We start from the raw sequence: 25,445 nt of genomic DNA, 5'->3' as shown, positions 1-25,445 counted from the left end.
TTAAATAGAAGTCCTCGTTGTTCATTTAGGCTTGTCATTCTGCCCATACTCTCTGATTGTTTCGGGAACCCGGAAGCGGGATGATAATGTCATGGCTCAGTGGAAGAGCCTTGGCAAACCCCACTAATTACTCAAGCGATTCCCGCCCCAGAAATTATCCCATTATTTCAGTAGGGACTAAACTTGATAAAATTCTGTCCATTAACTGTCTGTTAATGCAGTGTATAAACACCTCTGTAGATATAGGAGTGAGGGGTGAACATCAAAAGCCTCTGACACAGCCTGATCTTCATCTACTAGCCATCATCATCATCCACCAAAGACTTTACATGTTTGGGCATTACAATTGGAAACATTAGCGACAGAAATGAAAGTTATGGCTGGGCGGGGGAGGTTGAAAGCTGGGGGAAATGGAGGAAAACTGACATAAATCACAGTTTTTCTTTCCCTTATATGATTGTTGTGAATAGGACTGCCTAGTAAGATATTTTCTGGAGATTTGCTGCCAGTTACCCCACTGTTGACACCTTAGACTCCTCAGAAAATGAATGTGAAAACCCAGACTAAATAAGAGACTACTTGATACATTGTGTAATCTAACCAGCTCCATTAAAGGCATAAACTCAGCTGCATTCAAGACAATAAAAGATCCCATACAAAGTGCCTGATGGAATGAGTCTGGTCCAGGGGTTTTATTAAATACAGTGTATCAAGATTGTGCGCAGCATCACTTATCTACAACATCATGACAATATTTTCATGTGTGCGCTTAGTGAGTTTTTTCCACAACACTCCGGGAATGTTGTATTTAAAAAATGGTTTTGACGTTTTACCTCTGTAGGTCAACAATAAGAAACTGACAGTGTAAGCTAAAACACTATCACAAAACCCCTGGGAATGTCACTACTGACATAATTGTATTAGTAGAGCTTGAAAGAAAGTTAAATTCTGACAACCAGACAAATATTAATTGTTAGTAAACTGGCCATGTTTGAATGCAAAGATGGGTAGAGAATACGAGAGGATGAAAAATAGAGATATATAACAAACACACAGCAAAACCAAGTAGAGACTGAGGTTAGATTCTGTGCACACAGCATCTCATCAGGGATAGCACTAAGTAAATGAATCAGAACTGCAGGCCAACTTTGAGACTGATTTTCCATCTGTGCTCTCTGGCAGAATTTGCATTGCCATGAAAATAAGTTGAAGCTTATATTAGTGATTTTTTTTTTGTCAGTATTTTAGTTGGTCTTTCTAATCACAGCAAATTCCACCTTCATTACACGAACAAACATAAAATCTATATAATCACCAACAAGTATACAATAAAGAACTTTGGGAATTGAAAATTAAACAACAAAACCACCAGAAATGAGTTTCTCCAAATTTCTTATGTAAGATAATGATTTTGTACACTGGGAACTCAACTAAATTCTACTTATGGATACATTTGGAAGCATGGAGTGTTACCAATCTGAAGCACCGATTTTTAATTAAGTCACAGATTTTTTTCACATAGCATTTTGGCAACATTGCACATGTTTAATCTGTAATTCCTTCCAAATTTGTGGACACTTCTCTTGGAAAAATTCAGCCCTATATGAATCATAAAGGGAAAGATTTTGGCATTGAGATTGAGAATTCTAATCATCACAAAACATTGTGCTTGATACATTTTGTGGCTGAGTGCAGAAATGCAGTACCGCGATTCAAACATAAAGCTTTTAGTCCTGGTTGGCCACATTTCCTACAGTAATCTACCAGCTGAAAATAGAGAGCATTTCCCTCGGATGGCAAAAATGAGTTGTATTTCAAAGTTTAAATATTCATAAAATATATATATTGTACCTATTGCAGTTCTCTTTCCAAAGTGCTACATTGTTCTCAAATGAATCACTGTAGTGTGAACACTGTAATAGGCAGTTGATACTTCTACCCAAGTGGAATGATAGCAGTTATGGGTGGGGGGGAACAGCTCAGATGAGCCATGGATAAATTTCAATATGGTATATTTAAGGGAAAGAAACAGAATGACAGCATAATATTGCTTTCCAACTCAAATGAAAAATAGTGGGATAAATGACAAATAACTTTACAGGGCGATGATGAATCTTTCAAAAAAAAAAGCAGAAATGCTCTATTCCTTTTTCTTTAAGCTGAAGTAAACAAATAAAGGGAGACGGTTCTCTCTCATTGATAAATGCCACCTTCAGCAATGGGACTTGGAAAACTGATCCTGCATGGTTTTCAGAACAACCGAGTTATTTTTCCAAATAGTAGGCCAGAAATTAGCTGACTGAATAGTGCAAAATGGTAACCAAATGAATAGAGTCTTCTTTACTATTTATAGTGCAACATATTTTCAAAACCTTAGGTCTATCCCTGTGAAAGAGCATGTCAAATTTGTAACCAGGTGACTTCTTGCCTGAGATGGGCCAGGAAAAAGAGAGGGATGCAGAGAGGAACCATAGGTTGAAGTTGAACGAATGGTTGATAAACTAGTCAGTCGGTAGGTTTCCTTCAGTCCCTGAGTCGATTTTTGTTGACTTTCTAGAAGCTTAAGCTTCACCAAAAGAAGCAAGACAGTGAGGAGATTGAGATGGGAGCACAGTATTTAGATAAATCATGTAGAAGCTGTTAAGTATATACAAAGACAGAAAGGTAAAGATATCCAGAACAAAAGCAAATACTGCTATAAAGATTAAATGGAGTATGTTGTTTGAGATTTTTTTTGCATTTAAATGAACAGTGAAAGCTATCAGTTTGTGATACAGGAACAAGTTTTCTACAAATGCAAGGCCTGACTGAAAAAGTCCATCAAGTACTTATACAATGAGAACATTTTATTGCAGGATTCTTAAGGGAATATTTCCTCCATTCTGCATTTGTAGCAAAATCATAAATATCAGTACAAATGACATACAAATAAATACTTAAAAAAGTAAATCTGTTTCATCATTTTCTCTGCTGTAAATTGAATAAAAACATACCCAAGCTATTTACATGACATTGCTATATCATGACATACTAGTTTAACTGAAATATGTGTGCGTTTTTCCTTTTAAAATACATTAGCATTACTACTCAAATAGATGAAAATTATTACCAGTATTTCCAGCACTGAAACAGGGCTTTGAACCCAACAGGTCCACATCTGTTTTTATGTGCTACATGAGCCTCCTCCCACCCTTCATTTAACCTTCCTCAATATATCCTCATACTGCTTTCTCTCTCATGTGTGTATCTAGCTTCACCTTCAAAGCATCTGTTCTAGTCACCTCAACTCCTCTTCACACTAGCAAGTTGCACATTCTAACCACCTTCTGACATTTTTTTCTGAATTCCCTTTAGTAACCATCTTTTATTTATGCCCCCTAGTTCTGATGTCCTCTGCATCTTCCCTACCAAAACATTTCATTATATGAAAGACCTCTATCAGGTTACCCCTCAGTCTTCTCTTCCCTAGGGAAAAGACCCCTAGCTTGTTCAATCTTTCTTGTTAAGTTTAGTATCATTCTCGTGAATAGTTTTTGCACCTTCTCCAGTGCCTCTATATCCTTTTTATAATAGAGCCCAGAACATTTACATTACTCCATGTGTGATCTAACCAAGCTTGACAACTTCTCTGCTTTTCAGTTCTATCCCTCTAGAAATAAATACCCCTTGCTTTGTTTGCTATTTTTATAGCCTTATTAACCAACCTTGCTGTTTTTTTGTGATCTGTGTATCTGTAAACTCAGGTTCCTCTCTTGCTCTACCCAATTAAACATTTAATTTTCTGAGGAATGTGTGGCCTCCTTATTTTTCCAACCAAAATATACCACCTTGAACTTGTGAATATTGAAATTCATTTTCCAATTACTTGTCTCTTCTTCAAGTTTATTCATATCTTTCTACATTTTATCCTCTGTATTAACTACATCTTCCAATTTGATGTTGTCCACACATTTTGAAATTGTATTTCATATTCTTGAATCCAATTTGTTTATATAAATAATGAACAACAGTGGTCTCAGCACTGAACCTTGTGGAACAGCACCTTCCAGCTTTTGCAGCCTGAGTAACTGCCCTTAACTCCTCTACTCTTTGCTTTCTGTTTTGCAGCTACTTTGCTATCCATGTTCTCAAGTTCTTCATAGCATTTTGCCACAGTACTGTTAAATAAAGTACAATTTCCATCACCAAAAGCTGACATTGGTAGGCGTATCAGATATGAGCCACACAATATCTCTACTTATTCTAAGCTAAGATCTGGACAATGTAGCCAATGAGGGCACAACCACATATGAGTATCTGTCAAGCAAGGAGTGTGATGCTCTAGTCTAAAATTACTCGAATACGTCAGGGAAGGAAAGCTCAAATAAATCTAAGGATAGGGTCTCACCTTCAGGTCTGCCTTAAAATGAACATTTTAAAAAAAAACCACTTTGCCTCTCTAAGCTGATAGTTCAAGAATTGCTGTTCTTCATCAAACTCAATTTTTTTTTGCCTAACTTCAAAACTGGAGTCTTTGAGGGCAAAAAATTCTGATCACATTTATACTCTGTTTATCAGTGCAAGTATCACAGCAGTTACTTAGAGAGCCAAGATCAGAATGTTAAGTCAATGTGTCAGAAGATGCCGTGCAGTTCATACCTGTCCAACAAAACAACAGATGCTCTTCGAACTTTCATATTTAATCACTAATGACATCCATCAACCCAAAGTCTGTTGTTTTGTAGATCTGGTGAGCAGCACTGTGCCATCATGGGACCATCCCATCATTCCTTCTACTCAGATGTTCTACTTTGCTTTAACCAACCGCTGTACCAGCTGCTAGCCCATCATACCTGCTGCTGTACCTTTTGCTGCACAGCGAGAAAGCTCTTCTGGTTTTTCAGCTCATCAGGATCCATCAGGAATGTAACTGAGGAAACAGATACTTGCTCTAGCACTGGTTGCTGAAAAGCAAGCATGTGAGGAAAAGGAAGTACAACTAAGAATTGATGCAAGAAGAAGCAGGGACCCACATATAGAGGGCACAACAAATTCACTGTTTTTACACTTCAAAAAAAAAACCTCATTCCTCAGCACACTCCACATTTTTTCAAAAAATGTAATTGCTGGATTCTGATAATTATACTTACAGCAAGTTAAAAAAAATGCACTTAAATACAATTTATTTTAAAACATATTGGCATTTAGGAGAAAATAAAGGTAGGTAGTTGTGGTACGAAATAAATATACTGCGGATGCTGGAAAGTTGAAATAGAAACAGAAAATGCTGGAAAAACTCAGCAGTTCTAACAACACCTGTGGAGAGATAAACAGTTAACATTTCAGGGTCAATGACACATATGAAATGTTAACTGTGTTTCTCTCTCCACGGATGCTGTCAGATCTGCTGAGTATTTCCATATTTTCCGTTTTCATAGATAGCTGCGATATTGAAACTTATTCCCAAATTCAACCAACCAAGGTTTAAGGTTAGTTTGTCCTTTATTTGTAATGAATATTCACCTATTTATAATTAATTTTGAAATATTTTTCTTTTGATTATAGTCAGGCTTCAGTTAAGAAAGGCCTTAAAATTAAGAATAGAAACAGAGGCATAGGTTAGGGCAACAGGAATTAGCTAAGATAAATTATATGGCTTTGCAAGTAGAAAGCAAATATCTTGAATAGTTCCCATTGGAACACAAAACATGTTCACAGGCTTTTTCCAATTTTGCTCTGAGACAAATGTCAGGGAAAAGCCTGGCAAAAATCTGGTATGGGCTTTGGGGGTTAAATTGGATAGCCCCTGGAAACAAAAAGGAAATTCACAATGCACAAACTTGTGCCTGTTGATTGCAATGCAGGAAGCTCACCACTTTATACTGCCTGCTGATTGCTGTGTGCAGCCAATGCTAACCACACTGTTCACTGGTTGCATGCATCCACAGGAGGCCTAAAATGTTCTCTCAGATCTTGAAACTAGCCTGCACATCTTAAAGGGGAGGTGCTTTGTGGCAATCTGAAATCGTGAAAAATGGGACAACATTGATACAAGTGTGCTGCAAGGTTTTTAGACACTGTTCTGGATGCACTGACGGGGGAGGTGGAAAGTGGAAAGTAGGAGAGATGTTCTGAATCCACAGGGGCCCAGGAGGCTCTCCAGTCACACACTCAAAAGACAATGGGAGCAAATAGCCATGGAGGTCACTGCCAGGAATCAAGCCCCCAGGACCTGGATACAGTGGCACAAAAAATTCAATGGACCTCTCACACGTGGTCAAAGACAGTGAATGCATTTGAAATGCCATATTCCACCACTACATCACTAACCTCAATTAACTATAATCCCATCATTTGCCTGCCAACAATCTTCATCAATCAGGCACCAGACCTCACATTCATAGCTTCATCTCATCCTCATACACTTAGCACTGCTGTATGCCTTACACCCATGTTGCACAGCTCACATGCTCTGGCAGCTATTCAACATGACAGCTAGATCATTCAGTCAGATTGCACAACATTCACTTCCCTCTCCCTTGCAGGGCAAGGTGATGCAGAACTGAAGGTAACAGGAGTTACCCAGAGGGGGACAGACACATATGCATTCCCTAACCCACATGGAGGAGACAGTGCCGGCCAACATTGGAATGACAATTAGTGAGCCCACAGCTAGCAACAGGGCTGAATGAGCTTAGGATAACAGCATCCTCAAACCTCATCCTCCTCCTCACAATCCACTTCCTCCTTATCCCACAATATCTTCTGATTTACAACCTGAAGGTTGTATGTGAATGGGCCTCTTACTTTCCCTTTTCCCCACAACCATCTCCTCACCATAACTTTACTCTTGTGCCTGTCTCCTTTCAGATCACCAAGAACTTCAAACTGGTCAGGCAATGGAGGAACAGCAAGAAGGCACTGATAATGAAAGCACTGTCACTCGATTTCACAGTCACAGCTGCCAGCTCAAATACTGACTGCCCATAACTTAGAGGATGGCATTGAGATGGGGTCTGTAAATGCTGAGATGTTGGGCAAAAGCAGCCTATAGCCAGGATAGAGGGCAAGGATATTGCATATGTCAATTCAACGGAAGGTGAAGTCGCTTAAGTTCTGCTGCAGAGGACTCAGATGAGGACTTCAATGGCACAAACTGCAGAAGACAGCTGATAGATATACATAATGAAATGGTTGGTGCTTAGGGGGCATCAGCCAAAAAGCCTACAGTCAATGTCAAGGAGCAGGGTAGAGTTCAGCACCAACTTGGTACACAGTTTTGCGTAAATCTTACAACGTATACTTTCTAGTGTCAAACAGATGGCCCGATCCATCGAATCCATGTGGAACTCAGCATGGTGCAGCACCGAATGGCTGATGTCTCAATTTCCATTGTGGCACAAGGAATGTTGACATTTATTACAAGGGGAATCAAATATAAAAGTAGGGAAGTGTTGCTACAGATGCACAGAGCTTTGGTGAGGCCACACCTAGAGTACTGTGTACAGTTTTGGTTTCCTTACTTAACAAAGGATATAATTGCATTAAAAGCAGTTGAGAGAAGCTTCGCTTGACCGATTCCTGGGATGAAGAGCTTGTATTATGAGGAAAGGTTGAGCAGGTTGGGCCTATACCTGTTGGAATTTAGAATATGGAGAATCTTACCGAATCTTATTGAAACATATAAGATCCTGGTGGGACTTGACAGGGTGGATACTGAGAGGATGTTTCCACTTGTGAGAAAGACTAGAACTATGGGAATAGAACAGTTTAAAAATTAGGGGTCTTCCATTTAAGACTGAGATGAGGAGAATTTTCTCTCTAACAGGGTCATTAGTCTGTGGAACTCTCTTCCCCAGGGAGTAGTGGAGGCTGGGCCACTGAATATATTAAAGGTTGAATTAGACTTTTGATCGACAAGTGAGTCGAGAGTCATGGGGAACAGACAGGAACATGGAGTTGAAGCCTCAATCAGATCAGCTATTGTTTTATTGAATGGCACAGCAAGCTTGAGGGGACAAATGGCCAACTCCTGCTCCTAATGTTTGTGTTCTTGTGTCAGCAGCTTCCACCAGAAGCCTGAGTGTTGTACTGGAAGCTCAGGCTGAAATGATGAAAGGTGAACTTGCTGCCATCATGGATGTGGACACCAGTGTTCAAAGGGATTTGCAGCCCATCATAGCAGTCCAGCAACGTCTTCTAATAGATTCCTAGGATTTCTGAGACACTGCCCCAGTGGCTGCATGGAGTACAAACCTGATGACCCTTTCAAGATGACGGCATTTGTCCTACCATCACTGCCACTCTGCAAGCAATCTTGTTGTTACCTGTCAGCCAGCCAACCCAGAATAAGGCTACTACTCATATTGAGGTGGTGCAGTCTACATCCAGGTCTTCTAGGCCTATGATGACTCAATATTGTCCTGCAAAACCATTTGCAATCTCCCCCACTGAAAGTCAGAGTCTTCCAGCAGCTATTGCGCAGCAGCACTAAGCCAGGCAAAGGCAAAGGCAAACAGAAAACAGGCACTAAGAGTGATTAGTTCACATTTGCATCCAATATGACATGATTCTATTTATACATTTTTGGAATGTTTATTTTGTGGCTGTTTTTCTTTTGCACTGTGGCCAAGATGACAATGTGTTGTTCAGTGACAGAGGAAAGGTAAGGAATGGGAATGTTAGTGAATGGAAAATTGGGGTTGTGGTGCAGCCCAGGCAGAATAGGGCTATGTTAGTTGCCTCCTCCTTCCTCTTCTTGCATCTTATCCTGCTCTGTTTGGTTTTTGGTTATTCTTCTAGTCATGCTCCATTCCAAGGGAAGGCCTATTAGTGCACGAATGTCACTACCCATTGGTTTGTAAAGAAGCCTTATGGTCAGCAAAATGTCAATCAGCACTTACTACACCATTCTATGTTGACATTTGTTACTTTTAAACAATTATAGAAAGTACCAAACACCTGTAGAATTGCACCTACAGCCAGAAGGAATCAATCAGTAACTAACCCCCAAGAAACTGATGATCTCTTTAGATAGTATTACTGGGTGGGGTGGGGGGGGTGGGGTGGGGGAGGCGATGGCATTAGGGCACATGCGGAGGTCTTTCTTGCTGTTTACACATGTTCGGCCATATGAGGTTAAGAGAGGGCATCAGCTCCAGCATTGAGTTTTGAAATGGCACTGCTGGCATCTAATCAACATTGCAGCCTGATTGACATCTGGTGAGCATTAACTCTGCATATGCTAACACCTTTACCAATATGACACCCAGCACAATTTGCAGCAAAAGTGTGCACACGCACATCGGATGCCAGTTTGGTCCCCCAAGAGCACCTGAACAACGAGCAGTACTGAGCCAAATTTCAGGCCCCCATGCCTGATTCCACCCCCACCACCACTAAAGAAACGTATGAACATACGAAAGAGGAGCAAAAGTCGGCCATTCGGCCCCTCAAGCCTGTTGAGGATATCTACCTTATTAATTAAATGGAATCACAGATTATACAGCATAACAACAGCCCAACTGGACCATGTTGGTGTTTATACTCTACTCCTCCTCCAAAAGCCCTAACCATTAAAAACAGATTTTCACTTTAATGTTGTTTGCGGAATTTTGATACCTACAGAACTGATGGTGATTTTTTTCCAACAACAGTCACCACACTTTGAAGTAATTCATTGTATGTGAATGGCTTTGTGAAGTGATCATGTGCTATATAATTATGAATCTTTCTTTCAGCTTTTCCTCCCTGTAGTTTATCTTCATTCCTACTCTTTTCAACCTTGTTTTTATCCTGCATTGTGGCGCTTGGGTCCTCAAATTGATCTCTCAATAAATAATCTCCAATAAATAACAGTGAACTTGTGGCAGTGAATACTGTGGCAAATCATAAATATTACATACATTTTTTAAAGACAGGGGTTTTTTTTAGAAATAAAGATTGTAAACATTTGAACCAGAATACCAACTCTTAACAAATTAACACACTGGCTACATGATAAAAATGTTCAGATTTTATTTTGTTTTGTGATTGTTGCATACATCAAGTGGAAAAAACAGTTAGTAGCTGAAAATGACATCTTAGGAATAATGTTAGCAATAAAACTGAGTGCAATGTACTTATAAATGTTGCAATGACCATGTGACATTAATGAAATCGTACACCTGAGAACAGCAATTGCATTTCTGCACAACAGCCAGAAACAGGGCTGAATGTTCAACTCAAATAACAACGAGAACCAGGTGAAGACATTTCCAGCCCTCACAATCTGAAAGTTTATGTCCCATGTAGAAATCCTCAAACACCATGCCAAATTTAAGATGATTCCAGTGAAATAATCACAAGAGTTTTTTTTTAACAACTGCTCATCCACACTATGCATGGGTTAATGAAATAGTCAGAGATTTGACAATCTTTATCCTGCACAGGTTAATGGGAAATATTTCAGCAGTGATGTAAAAAATGTGGGTTTATGAAGATGTGTACTAAAGCGCAGACTAGTCTTAAGCTGTTATTTGTGTTTGTGGTTATTTATAGAATATTAGACTGTCCATGTGACAATATGTAATGATTAAAGCTCCCAAATTATACTGAGATATTTTCAGATGAATATTTGACTCATTTGTTTGAAACTATCTCCCCTCTAGTTCAGTGGAGGCTGTTTAATATAAATGGGTTAATATGGGAAATACTGAAAAGGATTTCTGATAAACTCATTATACTAAATTCCCACAGCATAACTCAGAACACATTTTTACATGGCAAAAAAGTGATCTGCAATTAAATTTGTCAAGTTTAGTAAATTAGAAAGTGTACACTCAATAAATAGAGGATTATTTTATTGTTGCATGAAGATCTTCTTAATAATCTAGTTAAAATTTAGTATTCAAAAGAACAATTGCAGACTCAACTCTATCTGATATGAAAATGCATTTGATCTGCTCTATGGACAGCTCAACCTACCTTGCCAGTTTTTATTCTGTGTGAGATGGCATCAAACCTCTGATTAAGCTCTGACAGCTTAGGTTCCACTACCTCCCTGCAGTGATCTCCACGGTTTGTCATCAGCTCCAAGGCCTGGTCACGCACAGCATCCACCTTTAGTCTCATATCATTGAGTTCAGACTTCAGACGCTGCAGCCAATGAGCAAGATACACATAGCTTAAAATTGGAGATAGAAATAAATACACAAAACAGGAACAAGCATTTTAAGGACACAGAAAGGATGAAAACAAAGGAAAGAAATGACTGCATAATATTGATAAGTCTGAGATAGACTAGATTATTCATATTAACTGTTTGTCCAATTTTAGAATAAAGGAGAATCCTGCTATGGTCCGATTATAGTTTGAAACTGATATCTGCTTAGCAAAATGTCAAAAGTGTCGTGTTTTATTGCCAATTCCACATAGCTCTCCAGCCAGAGAAAATGGAGCAATAATCTGTGTATGGAGCTCTGATTGATGTCTTTTAGCAAAGAATCAACAGCATATGAGAAAGATTAAAAATAAGGGTAAAAACAATTTTTTAAGAACAAACATCACTTCTTACTGGTTAGGTCTACTGCAGCCAGTGTGAAACTAGCATAATGGGAGATTGCCTAAATATCTGGAATGAGCAGGTTGTCTTATCAGGATAGGTTGGACAGGCTGGGCTTGTTTCCACTCGAGTTTAGAAGAGTGAGGGGTGTCTTGATTGAAGTATATAAGATCCTGAATGGTCTTAACAAAGTGGATGTGGAGATGATGTTTCCTCCTGTGGGTGAGTCCAGAACTAGGGGGCACTGTTTTAAAATTAGTGGTCACCCTCATGGGACATAAATGAGGGGATTTTTTTTCTCTCAGAGGGTTGTGCAGCTTTGGAACTCTCTGCCTCAGAAGGTGGTGAAGGCGGGGTCACTGAATATTTTTAAGGCAGAGGTAGATAGATTCTTGTTTGGGAAGGGAATCAAAGGTTATCAGGGGTGTATGGGAATGTGGAACTCCAAACTACAAACAGATCAGCCATGATCTTATTGAATGGCGGAGCAGGCTTGTGGTGCTGAATGGACTACTTTCCTATTTCTTATGTTCATGCATATGTTGGGACTTCACACCAGAGTGACGGAGATAGATTTGTTTTCACCACTTGGCAATGCTGATAACCTACCCTTTATAGAATCATCCAATTTTCATTCCATTGATATCATAAGTTCTGGAGATCTACCCAGGAGGTGAAAACAAAAATCAACGCCAAAGTTGAGCTTCTGTGATGCTAACTGCGTTCGACTGGCTTTTAACCGTAATTTATTAACAATATCTTGACCTTCTCAGCTATGTACAAAATTCCCAGTGAAATTCCAAAATATTTTAAATAATTTAATAAAGGAAAATTGATGTCAAAACTGCTGCAATATATTTTTTTAAGTTGATTTCCTTTTCTTTCTACTTGCTATCTTGCCAAGACTTATATTACCTTTATAAATTAGGAAATTAGGCTTTTTAAAAAAAGGAAACAAATTCATTCAGAGGATGTGGATTTCACTGACAAGGCCAGCATTTATTTCCCATCCATCATTACCCTTGAGAAGGAGATGATGAGCTTCATTCTTGAAGAGTGCTGTCCATTTGTAGCAGCTTTGATACAACTTTATAGTTTGTTTGGCCATTTCAAAAGGGCAGTTAGGAATTCAACCATATTGCTGCCTGGAGTCAAATATAGGCACAGACCAGATAAGGTTTCCTTTCACTTATATATTTAGTAAACCAGTGGGATCTTACAAAATTCTGGCAGTTTCATGATCACTGCTACTGACGCTAACTTTATATTCCAGATTTACTGAATTAACTGTGCTAGGATTTGAATCTATGTCTCTGAATCATTAGTCCAGGTCTCAGGATTACTAATCCAGTGGCATTAGCACTTTGCTATCATATCTGACTTTATGTCATACTTGAGACATCGTTGTTCATTCATTCAACAGTAATGCAACATTGTTTTTCATCCTTAATATCTGATATAATATTTGTTGTTTAATCTATAATAATTTTGTGATCTTCTTTCCCCAATAAATTGACTGTTAGAAATGACTTCATTCTTGAAACATAAGAAAATAAGAACATAAGGAATAGGAGCAGGAGTAGACCACGTGGTCCATCATGCCGACTCTGCCGTTCAAGACAACCATGGCTGATCTTGGGCTTCAAGTCCATTTCCCACCTGCTCCCCATATCTCTTAATTCCCTCAGAGACCAAAAATCTGTCCTTTCCAGCCTTAAATGTATTCAATGATGGAGCTTCTACAACCATGTGGGATAGAGAATTCCAAAGATTCACAACCCTTTGGGTGAAGCAATTTCTCAGCATCTCAGTCCTAAATGATTGGCCCTTTACCTTGAGACTGTGCCCCCATGTTTTAGATTCCCCAATCAATGGAAACAATCTCTCTGCATCCACCCTATCAAGTCCCTTCATAATTTCATAAACATCAATGAGATCACCTCTCTTTCTTCTAAACTCCAGAGAATATAAGCCTAATTTACTCAACCTCTCATCACAGGGCAATCCACTCATCCCAGGTACAAATTTAGTGAACCTTTGCTGTACCACGTCCAATGCATAATATCCTTTCTTAAATGTGGAAACCAAAACTGCACACAGTACTGCAGGTGTAGTTTCATCAAAACCCTGTACAACTGTGGCAAAACTTCTTTATTCTTGTACTTCAATCCCTTTGCCATAAAGGTCAACATGCCATTTTCCTTTTAATTATTTGCTGCACCTACATGTTAACTTTCTGCATCCTCATACAAGCACTCGCAAATCTCTTTGAACATCAACATCTAAAAGTTTCTCACCTTTTAAAAAATATTCTGCTTTTTTATTTCTTAGGACCAAAGTGAATAACTTCACACTTCCCTACGCTATACCCCATCTGCCATCTTGTTGCCCACTCACCTAACCTGTCCATATCGCTTTGCAACCTCCCTGTGTCCTCCCCACAGCTTACCTAGCTTGGTATCATCAGCAAACTTAGCTACATTACTCTCTGTCTCTTCATCTAAGTCAGTAACATAGATTGTAAACAGTTGAGGCCCTGCACTGATTCTTGCAGCACTTCATTATTCACTGCCTGCCAACTTGAAAAAGCCCCATTTAAGCCCATGCTCTGTTTTCTTTCTGTTAACCGATCCTCTAGCCTTGCCAATATATTACTCCCAACTCCATTACCTTACCAATTAACCTTTTGTGTGGCACTTTATCGAATGCCTTTTGGAAATCCAAGTATACTACATCTACTGGTTCCCCTAAATCTACTAGTTACATCCTCAAAAAAACTCTAATAAATTTGTCAAATAGGATTTTGCTTTAGTAAAACCATGTTGATTTGTTCTTATCATACTATGCTTTTCTAAGTGCATTGTTAAGATTTATTTAGTAATAGATTCCAGCATTTTCCCAACAACTGATGTTAGGCTAACTGGCCTGTAGTTCACTGTTTTCTCTCTCCCTCTTTCTTGAAAAGTGGTGTGACATTTGCCAACTTCCAGTCTCATGGGACCCTTCCCAAATCTAAGGAACTTTTGAAAATCATAGCTGACACATCCACTATCTCTGCAGCTATCCCTTTTATAACCCTATGTTGTAGGCCATCAGGTCCTGGGGATTTGTTGGATTTTCATCCCTTAAATTCTCCAATACATTATCTCTGCTGATATTAATTTTCTCACTTTTTAGCCACTAGGTTATCATCTATTTCTAGTATGGGACTTGTGTCTTTTACCGTGAAAACAGACACAAACTATTAGTTCAATGTTTTTATTGTATTAGTTCAATGCCTTTGCCATTTCCTCATTCCCCATGATAATCTCTCTTCCTCTGCTTCAAAGGGACCAATGTTTACTTTAACTATTCCTTCTTTTCATATATTTAGAAAATCTTTTACAATCTGCTTTTATGCTCCTGGCTAGTTTACTCTCATTTTATTTTTTTCCCTTATCATCAACTTTTTGTTGACCCTTTGCTGGTTTCTAAGACACTCCAAATCTGTAGACTTGCTACTGTTTTTTTTCAATAGACTGTTATTAACTAGACTAGAATATAAACTGAATAAATTCTTTAATTGCTTGATACAAAAACATGAATCATTCTAGTATCCTTCATGAATGATTAGATTTTATATGCTCATAAAATAGGCTTTCATCACCTACTTCACTAGTACTATGCTACAAAACACCTTCAATACAATGAGACTATGGAAAAAAAAGTATGTTTTGGTCTTTGGGAGGGGAGTGGAATACAAACCAATACTTATTGTTAAGTAGTACAATAAAGGATAGTGGGAATGGGTCATCAGAGCCAATCATTTATCACCTGATGTGACTTCAGTCAGCTTGCATATCCAGGTGTCGAAAGTAGCATGGTTTAAAACCGAAAGGATGTTAGAACTAAAATCACTGCGCACATTCACAATCAGAAATCAAGTTCTAAAGATGAATGGGAACATACTTAATAACTTGGTTAGAAAGGATCAATAACACAACATTTTAAATCTTGAAGTTATTGCTTGTTACCTTCAACACTTCCTCCTTCTGTCCAACCTTCTGTTTCTCAGATTCATCTAATAAGATTTCAGCACGATACATCCAGGCTGTGATGTGAGCAACATTCTGGTCAAAGTTTTCCATTTGTTTCTGGTATTCCTATATTACAATTGAATATGAATAAGTTGTTTTTGGATTTTTTTTTGAGTCTGTATAATGCTCAATATTTAGGCTTTTTTTTAACCTTCCCCTCTTTTATTCCCCCCAATCTACTAGCAACTTCTTGGCTAAAATTAGGGGCATGTGACCTGCTCCCAGATTTCTGCTGATGCTGACCTTGAGTCAGTCACTTAAAGTATACCACAGTGGCCAACATTCATGGGCAGCCATAGGTATATGGTGACCTAGAGGAAAGCTCCTTCTTTATCAGATGTGCTTCTGGGATTTTTACCAGTGGTTTGGGATTGCATTCTGCAATTCCATGGGCAAGATTTCTACCTGGTCGGGCGGCCACGCCCAGCATCAGTCACGAAACTGACCGCCGCCCGCGATCACACCCCGACCGCGATTTCACGCTGGCTAGCCAATTCACGGCCAGCCAGTGTGAAACACACGCAGCAATGCTTAGCGCTGCCGGGATGGGGGGAGGGGAGGAAGGCGAGCATGGAAGTCTGTGCATGCACACGGGTGCGCTCCGTGAAAGCTGCCTTCTCTGAAGAATTTTAAAAACGCAAATAAAGAATTTAAAAATGTTAAAAACATGGCCCCTCATGTGACTGTCACATTAGTAGGGACATGTTAAAAAGGAGTTCTAAAAGTTTTTTTTAAAATTACTGGTCGAAACCTCATCCTGCCCATGGATGAGGTTTTGCAAAAAGTGCAAAGGCTGCTTGGCCTATTTGCCCACCTGCCAATCGAATGGTTAGATATGCAGCAAAAAATCTGATTTAATTAATTGATTAAAGGCCTTAATAGGCCTCTTAATTGTCAATAGGCACGCTGCCACTTCTTGCGCGTGCCTGCCAAGCAAAATATCGCGAGAGTGTGCGATGGCATCAGGACGTCCGCCCAGTGTCATCGCATACTATTTTACTCTTGTTCATGTCAGGTGCGCCCCTGCTCGATGAGGGAAAAATTCTGCCCCATATGTTTGTCACTAGTTCAACTGGTTTGTAATAACTAAGTGAATCAAATTTCACCTTCATTTTAGTCTAATTGTCTGATCTGAGATGTTTACTGATGTTTAGGGGATCGTACCCAGCAGTTTCATCAATTTCGCAGTGTAAATCACAAATTAGTAGCCTCAGTTAATGACTCTTGATTCTCTACACAAGCCACTCAAGATTGAAGAGCTGCCACATGGGCAATTATGAGTCTGAATCTGCATTCCTCTACTCCTTGGCATACAGCATTGATTCTCCGAAATGCCACTTTTGTCATGCCATCTTATAATTTACATTTTAAATGGCCATCAGCCCTCTTATTAAAATATCATATCCATCATCACGACATTATTTTAGGGCTGCAAAGAATTTCGGCTACAATCTTCAGGATCAATTAGCACAAAGCATTTGGAAACAGAAGAGATTCAAGATCAATTATTAAAAACCTCAATCATTTTTAAGTGAGTAAAAATAATTAGATGGGCTACATATTTTACAAAGCAAGACTGTTAATGAGATACAATGATAATTCCTCCACAGGGAATTCGGCAATAGGTTATTACACCACACATCAAGGGCTTTACACACAGCATGCTTCCATTTATCTGGCTTCCAACACTATGAATGGCTGATGACCCGAAGCTTTATTTAACTTCTGGCCAATAATTTCTGCCTGTCCAAGTATGCTATAAAGATATTTATAGGGCTCTGCAGTCAAGACAATTGTCAAGTGAAACAGATAAAAATCAAGCAATCATAGCAATTCCACTCTTTTTCTTTAAATGGCTAATGGACATATTTTCCTCCAGATGTTAAATTGAAAGAAAACTATGAATAAACACGCGAGGAATCTGGCAGAATGCAGGAGCAGGCTTTTCATCCATTTGGACTGTTACATTTAGCCTTGCTCATAACTTAAGCGATTCAAGACAAATCTAAGGTTTTTTTTCTGGCTTGCTAAGAACTGTTAAGGTCTAAGTGAGAGTCTTTCCTGAGAAGATCATGCAGAATTCCATGGAGTAGGAAGTTGAGGGTGTAAATGATATTCACATGTCAAGGATATTCAACATTTAGGAAGGACAGACAAAAAGAAAAAGGGTGTGGTGTTGCACTGATAATAAGGAACGGGATCAGTACATTAGTCAGGGAGGATCTCAGATTGGAAGAACAAGATGTGGAATCTGTTTGGGTGGAGTTAAAAGACAGCAAACATTGGTAGGAGTTGTTTATAGGCTACCAAACAGTAATGGTAGTGTGATATTAATCAGGAGATTAGAGAAGCATGTAACATGGATAATAAAGTATCCATAGGTTTCTTCAAACTGCATATAGACTGGGTAAACCTAATGAGCACTAATGCTTTGGAGGACCAGTTTCTGGAGTGCTGTAGCCATGGTTTTCTAGAGCAGTATGTTGAGGAACCAATGAGAGAACATGCTAGTTTAGATCTAGTTTTATGTAACAATAAAGGGCTAATTAATAATCTTGTTGTAAGAGGGGTGCGTGACCTTAATATGATAGAATTTTACATTATATTTGAAAATGAGGTACTTCAATCTGAAGCCAGGGTGTGAAATTTCAACAAAGGAAATTATGATGGTATGAGGGGCAAACTGGCTGAGGTGGATTGGGAAAATACATTAAAAGATATGACAATACATAGACAATGGATAGTCTTTAAAGAATTATTACATAGTTTACAGCAACTATACATTCCTTCAAGGCACAAAAAGTCAGTCAATCAAATGTGGCTAACAAAGGAAGTTAAAGATTGCATAAGATTAAAAGGAAAGGCCTATGAAGTTGTCAGAAATAGAGGATTGGGAGCATTTTAGAATAAGCAAAGAAGGACCAAGAAACTGATAAAGAAAGGGAGAATAGAATATGAATGTAAACTAGCAAAAAAAATTAAAAAACTAACTGTAAAAGCTTCTATAGGCATGTAAAATGGAAACATTTGGCTAAGACAAATGTGGGTCGATTATAGGCAGAGTCAGGAGAATTTATAATCGGGAACTGGCAGAGAAGCTAAATGATTAGTTTGCGTCTGTCTTCACTGAAGAAGATACAAGAAATCTCCCAGAATTAGAGATCCGAGGGACTAGGGAGAATGAGGAATTGAAGGAAATTAATATTAGTAAGAAGGCTGTACAGGAGAGATTAATGGAACTGAAGGCTGATAAGTCTCGGGACCTGATATTCTACATCCCAGAGTGTTGAAAGAGGTAGCTATGGAGATAATGGATGCACTGGCGGTCATCTTCCAAAATTCTATTGATTTTGGAAAAGTTCCTGCATATTGGAAGGTAGCAAATGTCACCCCACTATTTAAGAAGAGAGGGAGAGAGAAAACAGGGAACTACAGACCTGTTAGTCTTACATTAGTAGGGAAAATGCTAGAATCTATCCTAAATAAAATTTTCCAAGTTCGGGGATGACACAAACCTAGATGGGAAGATGTGTTGTGAGGAAGATACAAAGCGGCTTCAAGGGGATTTGGACAGACTTAGCGAATGGGCAAGAACATGGCAGATGGAATATAATATGGAAAAATGTGACGTTGTCCACTTTGATAGGAGGAACAGATGTGCAGAGTGTTTCTTAAATGTTAAGAGGTTAGAAAATGTAGATGGATAAAGGGACCTGGGTGTCCTTGTCAATAAGTCACTGTAAGCTAACATGCAGTTGCAGCAAGCAATTAGGAAGGCTAATGGTATGTTAACTTTTATCGCAACAGGATTTGAATAAAGGAGCAGCAAAGTCTTGCTTCAATTGGATAGAAGCTTGGTTAGACGGCACCTGGAGTACTGTGTGCAGTTTTGGTCCCCTTACCTTAGGAAGGATATTATTGCCAGAGAACGAGTGCAATCAAGGTTCACCAAATTCGTTCCTGGGATGGGGGGACTGTCCTATGAAGAGGGATTGGGGAAACTGGGCCTGTATTCTCTCAAGTTTTGAAGAATAAGAGATTATCTCATTGAAACCTACAAAATACTTAATAGGATAGTCAGGGTAGATGCAGGTAAGATGTTTCCCCTGCCTGGGGAGTATATAACAAGGGGACATAATTTCAAATTAAGTGGGAAGTCACTTAAGATCAAGGTGAGGGATTTTTTTTTACTCAGAGTGTTGTGAAGTTTTGGAAATCTCTACTCCAGAGGGCTGTGGAACTCACTCATTGAGTATGCTTAAAGTAGAGATCGACAGATTCCTAAATATCAATGACATAAAGGGATGTGGGGAGAGTCTGGAAAAAAAGCATTGAAATGGATGATCAGCCATGATCGTATTGAATGGTGGAGCAGGATCTATGGGATGAATGGCCTACTCCTGCTCCAATGTTTGTGTGTGCACTGGTTGAGAAAAGGCAGCGAGTGGAAGGAAAACCTGAACCAGATGGGTGGATGACCATTGTTCGCTGCCATCTGGAAAAAAAAACTGCTACCAGGGAAGGTGTTCTGTTTCCTTATCAAACTGACAACTGATTTCCACAAAGAAAATTACTGCTCAATGGCTCAGACATGCTCCAGGTAAGGGCAGGAATACATAACACACAGTGACAATGGCTTTTCTTGCTCTTTTAGATCTTGGAGTGCCACTGGATTCTTCAAAGGAATTCTCAATGTGACTCATTGTTTTCCTGCAAATGAAATAGCAGCTCGAAGGAATTTGACATCAATGAAAACTTTCTATTTCCACAAGATACTGGGCAGCAAGGTTTTACGGTGTAGGCTGCTACATCAGGATTTTTCCAAGGGACAGATTGAGAGCCAAATAAAAGCTTGGAAACAACAAAGGAATAAAGCTTACATATAAAGTATTCATGCACTTCTCATAGCAAGTCACTTTCTAAAGAAATACTGTGTGCAGTTTTCGTCTCCACATTGAAGGAAGGATATACTTATATTGAAAGTGGTACAGCGAAGGTTCACTAAATTGGTCTCTGGGATGGTATTGTCCTAGGATGAGAGGCTGAGTAAATTGGGCCTATATTCTCGGGAATTCAGAAGACTGGGAGACAATCTCACTGAAATGTACAAGGTTTTGAAGGGGCTTCATAGGATAGGCACTGAGAGGCTGTTTCCACTGGTCATGGAACCTAAAACATATGGACACAGTCTCAGGATAAGGGGATGATCTTTTAGAGCTGAGTTGAGGAGAAATTGCTTCATTCAAAGGGTTGTGAAACTTTGGAATTCTCTGCCCGAGACATGGATGCTCCATTGTTGACTATATTTAAGGCTGGGGTGGACATATTTTTGGTTTCTCAGGGAATCAAGGGATATAGGCAGCAATTGGGAAAGTAGAGTTGAAGCCCAAGATCAGCCATGATCATGCTGAATGGTGGAGAAGGCTTGGCAGGCCATATAGTCTACTCCTGCTCCTATTTCTTGTGTTCTTGTGTTATTGAAATGCAAGCAGTAGTATTAATGCCACAGCGGCGTACTTGTAGCTCCAACCCACATTCTACTGAATACACCTCTCTGGTATATCTTGAGTTCTGAAAATTCCTGGCCAAGAAGTCCAGGGACCCAAGGTTAATAACTTTTTAAATAACATTTATCAATGACAAGACATTGTCTTGAAAATCATGTATTTGGTTGACACCAGATGTTGACTTTCTAATATTCTATGCAATAGCATGAAACACAAAGGTTTGCTCGAGCAGTGGGAGTTCAGAGAGAAAGAGCCCATAAAGCAGTGTGGAGTTCAGCAAGAGAGAGAGGAAGAAAGAGAGAGCCCATAAACCAACACAGAGTTCAGGGAGAGAGGGAGTCCTTAAAGCAGTGGGAGTTCAGAGAGAGAGAGAGAGAGAGAGAGCCCATAAAGCAGCAGGAGTTCAGAGAGAGAGACCCTAAGGCAGCATAGAGTTCAGGGAGAGAGAGCACCCATAAATCAATGCAGAGTAAAGAGAGAGAGAGCCCATAAAGCAGCAGGAGTTCTGAGAGAGAGCGCCTATAAATCAATGCAGAGTTAAGAGAGAGAGAGAGAGCCCATAAAGCAATGCAGAGTTGAGAGAGAGAGAGAGCCTGTAAAGCAGTGGGAGTTGAGAGAGAGAGAGCCAATAAAGCAGCACGGAGTTCACAGAGAGAGACAGAGAGCCAATGAAGCAGTGCAGAGTTAACGGAGAGAGAAAGGGAGCCCATAAAGCAGCATGGAGGTCGGAGAGAGAGAGAGAGAGCCCCTAAAGCAGCACAGAGATCAGAGAGAGAGCCCGTAAAACAGCTCAGAGTTCAGTGAGAGAGCCCATGAAGCAGCATGGAGTCCAGACAGAGAGATAGAGAGAGCCCATGAAGCAGCATGGAGTTCAGAGAGAGAGAGCCCCTAAAGCAGCACAGAGATCAGAGAGAGAGCCCATAAAGCAGCATGGAGTTCAGAGAGAGAGAGAGCCCATAAAGTAACAATGAGCTCAGAGAGAGCCCTTAAAGCAGCACAGAGATCAGAGAGAGAGCTCATAATGTAACAAGGAGCTCAGAGAGAGATAAAGAGAACCCATAAAGCATTGGGAGTTCAGAGGGGGAGAGAGAGAGAGAGAGAGAGAGTCTGTAAAGCAGTAGGGGTTCAGAGAGAGAGAGCCCATAAAGCAGCTCAGAGTTGAGAGAGAGAGCCCGTAAAGCAGTGGGAGTTCAGAGAGAGCCCATAAAGCAGCTCAAAGTTGAGAGAGACCATGAAGCACTACACGCCCAGCTTGAAGAAACTTAATAAAAACAACAATTGTGACATCACAAGAAACTAGTAAATTGATTGGCCAGTAAGTGGCTGATGTGAGGGACAGTGTGTTAATGGCCAAATTAGGGCATTGGAGTTAAGGTCTATAACAATAAGTAAAAAGATCAATAAGTAAAAAGAATTACAACTTTAAAATGCAATAAATAAAATAAATTAATTAAAATAAATACCTAAAACATATTCTGTGTAATTATAGCCTTTAGTTATAGGTGGTATAGCATTTAATAAGTGCAGTAAATTGTGGTATACATTGGAATTATTCTAAGTTAATTAGAAAATAATTAAGTTAACTAAATTACTTAAATAACAATGGCAATTGTGTTGCAGCTCTGGAACACGGAAGCTCCTGGATATGAAGGTGATCTGCAGAAAGCATAAGCAGATTGAGCAATTCTGAATCAGGATTATTGATCTGGAAGTCAAACTGCAGACACTGCGCAACATCAGGGAGGGGGAGAAATATTTGGATAGTTTGTTCCAGAAGGCGGTCAGACCGCTTAGAATAGGGTTGTCTGTTTTGGCCAGCAGTGAGGGACAGGAAGGTGTGACTGTGAGTGGAGCAGTTAAAGCAGACAGTTGTGGAGGAGCCTCAGACTGCAATTGCCAAACAGGTTTGAGGTGCTTACAACCTGTATGGACGAAAGCAAAGCCCACAGGATGGATGAGCAGACTGGCCATGGCACTATGGTACAGGAAGTCAGTCAAGCAGGGGGAGCACAAAAGCATGTAGTGATAGTATGGGACAATATACTGAGGGAGATGGACACTGTTCTCTGCAACAGTAAGTGAGAGTCCAGAAGGCTGTTTTGCCTGCCCAGTGACAGGGTTCAGGATATCTGCTTAGGGCTGGAGAGGAACTTCTAGTAGGATGGGGAGGATCCAGTAGTTGTGGTCCATGTAAGTACCAATGACATAGGCAGGACAAGGAAAGAAGTTCTGCATAATCATTATGAGGAGCAAGGCACCAAATTACGAAGCAGAAACCCAAAGGTAATAATCTCCGGGCAAATTGGCATAGAACAAATGAACAAATGACTGGTGTGGGAGAAGTGGGTTCTGGTTTGTGGGGCACTGAAACCAGTCCTGAGGAAAGTGGGGGCTGTACTGATGGGACAGTCTATACCCGAACTGTGCTGAGACCAGTGTTCTAGCAAGCCGCATAATTAGGGAAGTAAAGAGGGTTTTAAACTAAATGGTGGGAGCAAAGGATCAAATTTGGGAAGATGAGATATATCAAAAAGTAGTGACAAGGCAAGAGAGAAAGGTATTAATATGAGAAATGATAAACAGACCATGACAGGAAGGGAGAGAGAGAGTGCAAAGCTAAGAGTACATCAGCAGGTAAGGCTAGAGGTAACAAAAATAATAAAAGGACAAAACTTAAGGCTCTGTATCTGAATGCACATGGCATTTGAAACAAAACAGATGAACTGATAGTGCAAATACAGATAAATAAGTATGATCTGATAGCCATTACAAAGACATGGCTTCAGGATGACATAGGTTGGGACCTGAACATTGTGACATTGAAGAAGGACTGTAAGCTAGGAAAAGGTGGAGGGGTGGCTCTATTAATTAAAGATGACATTACCACAATGGAGAGGGATAACCTAAGTTTGGGAAACCAGGATATAGAAGCGTTTTGGGTGGAGATGAGGAATGATAAAGGCAAGAAGTTACTTGTGGGAGTGGTGTGCAGGCCCCCTAAAAGTAACCACTGGTAGGGCGGAGTATCGAAGAAGAAATAATGGGAGCTTGCCAGAAAAGTATGGTAATAATCATGGGGGCTTTTAATCTACATATAGACTGGAAAAATCAGATGGGCAAAGATAACCTAGATGAGAAATTCATAAACGTTTTCAGGATAGTTTCTTAGAACAGCACATTCTGGAGCCAACCAAGCAGTAGGCGATACCAGATCTAGCACTGTGCAATGAGAGAGGATTAATTAATGACCTCACAGTGAAGGTGTCCCCTAAGCTGCAGTGATCAGAACATGACTGAGTTTTACATTCAGTTTGAGGGAGAGAAGAGTGGGTCTAAGCCTAGTGTTTTAAACTTGAATAAGGACAATTGTAAAGGCATGAAAGCAGAGCTAGCTAAAGTGAATTGGCAATTCATGTTGAGGGATAGGTGAACAGAGATACAGTGGCAGATATTTAAGGATATATTTCAGAGCATACTGAACAGATACATTCCAATGAGAAAACAAAATTCCAAGGGGAAGACCCACCATCCGTGGTTAACTAAAAAAGTTAAAGATAGTATCAAGCTGAAAGAAAAAGCATATAAATTGTGCAAATATGAGTGTCAGGTCAGAAGATTGGACAGAATATAAGGAACAGCAGAATGACTAAAAGATTAATATGGAGGAGAAAATTAGAGTACAAGAGATAGCTAGCTAGAAAAATAAAAAGAGATAGTAAGAGTTTCTATAGATATTTTAAAAAAGAGTTAACAAAGTGAGCGTTGGTCCTATAGAAAGTGAGTGCGGAATTAATAATGGAAAATAAGGGACGGCAGATGAATTGAATCAATATTTTGCATCAGCCTTCACTGTATAGGATACAAGAAATATCCCAGAAATAGCTGCAGATTAGGAATTGGAAAGGAGGGAGGAAGTCAAGAAAATCACAATCACCAGGGAAGTGATACTGAGCAAATTGTTGGAGTTGCGGGCTGATAAGTCCTTGGGTCCTGATGGACTTCATCTTAAGCTCTTAAAAGAAGTGGCTAGTGAGATAGTTGATGTGTAGTTTAATTGTCCAAAATTCCCCAAATTTGGGGAAGGTTCCATTAGGTTAGAAAATAGTGAATGTACCTCCTTATTCAAAAAGGGAGGGAGACAGAAAGTCAGGAAACTACAGACCAGTTAGCTTAACAGGCAAAATGTTAGAAGCTATTATTAAAGATGTTATAGCAGGACACTTAGATAAATCCAAGGTAACCAGGCACAGTCAACATGGTTTAGTGAAAGAGAAATAGTGTTTAACCAATTTATTAGAGTTCTTTGAGAAAGCAACACGTGCTGTGGATAAGAGGTAACTG

The 25,445-nt window shown here is 39.6% G+C and overlaps 1 protein-coding gene across 1 annotated transcript in view; it reads right to left on the bottom strand.

The window, feature by feature from the left end:
- The window catches only part of dmd (dystrophin), a 1,748,406-nt gene that overhangs the window by 980,903 nt on the left and 742,058 nt on the right, over positions 1-25,445 (bottom strand). Inside the window, exons 35-36 of the mRNA XM_041212034.1 lie at positions 15,535-15,663; positions 10,945-11,115 (exon numbers count right to left, since the gene is read on the bottom strand). Of these exons, the coding sequence (XP_041067968.1) occupies positions 10,945-11,115; positions 15,535-15,663 (300 nt within the window). The remainder of the gene's footprint in view (positions 1-10,944; positions 11,116-15,534; positions 15,664-25,445) is intronic.

Source organism: Carcharodon carcharias, chromosome 18, assembly GCF_017639515.1.
Source record: "Carcharodon carcharias isolate sCarCar2 chromosome 18, sCarCar2.pri, whole genome shotgun sequence".
Lineage (NCBI taxonomy): Eukaryota > Metazoa > Chordata > Chondrichthyes > Lamniformes > Lamnidae > Carcharodon > Carcharodon carcharias.
The sequence above is the reverse complement of the archived record's forward strand: the minus strand, read 5'-3'. Positions and strand labels throughout refer to the sequence as shown.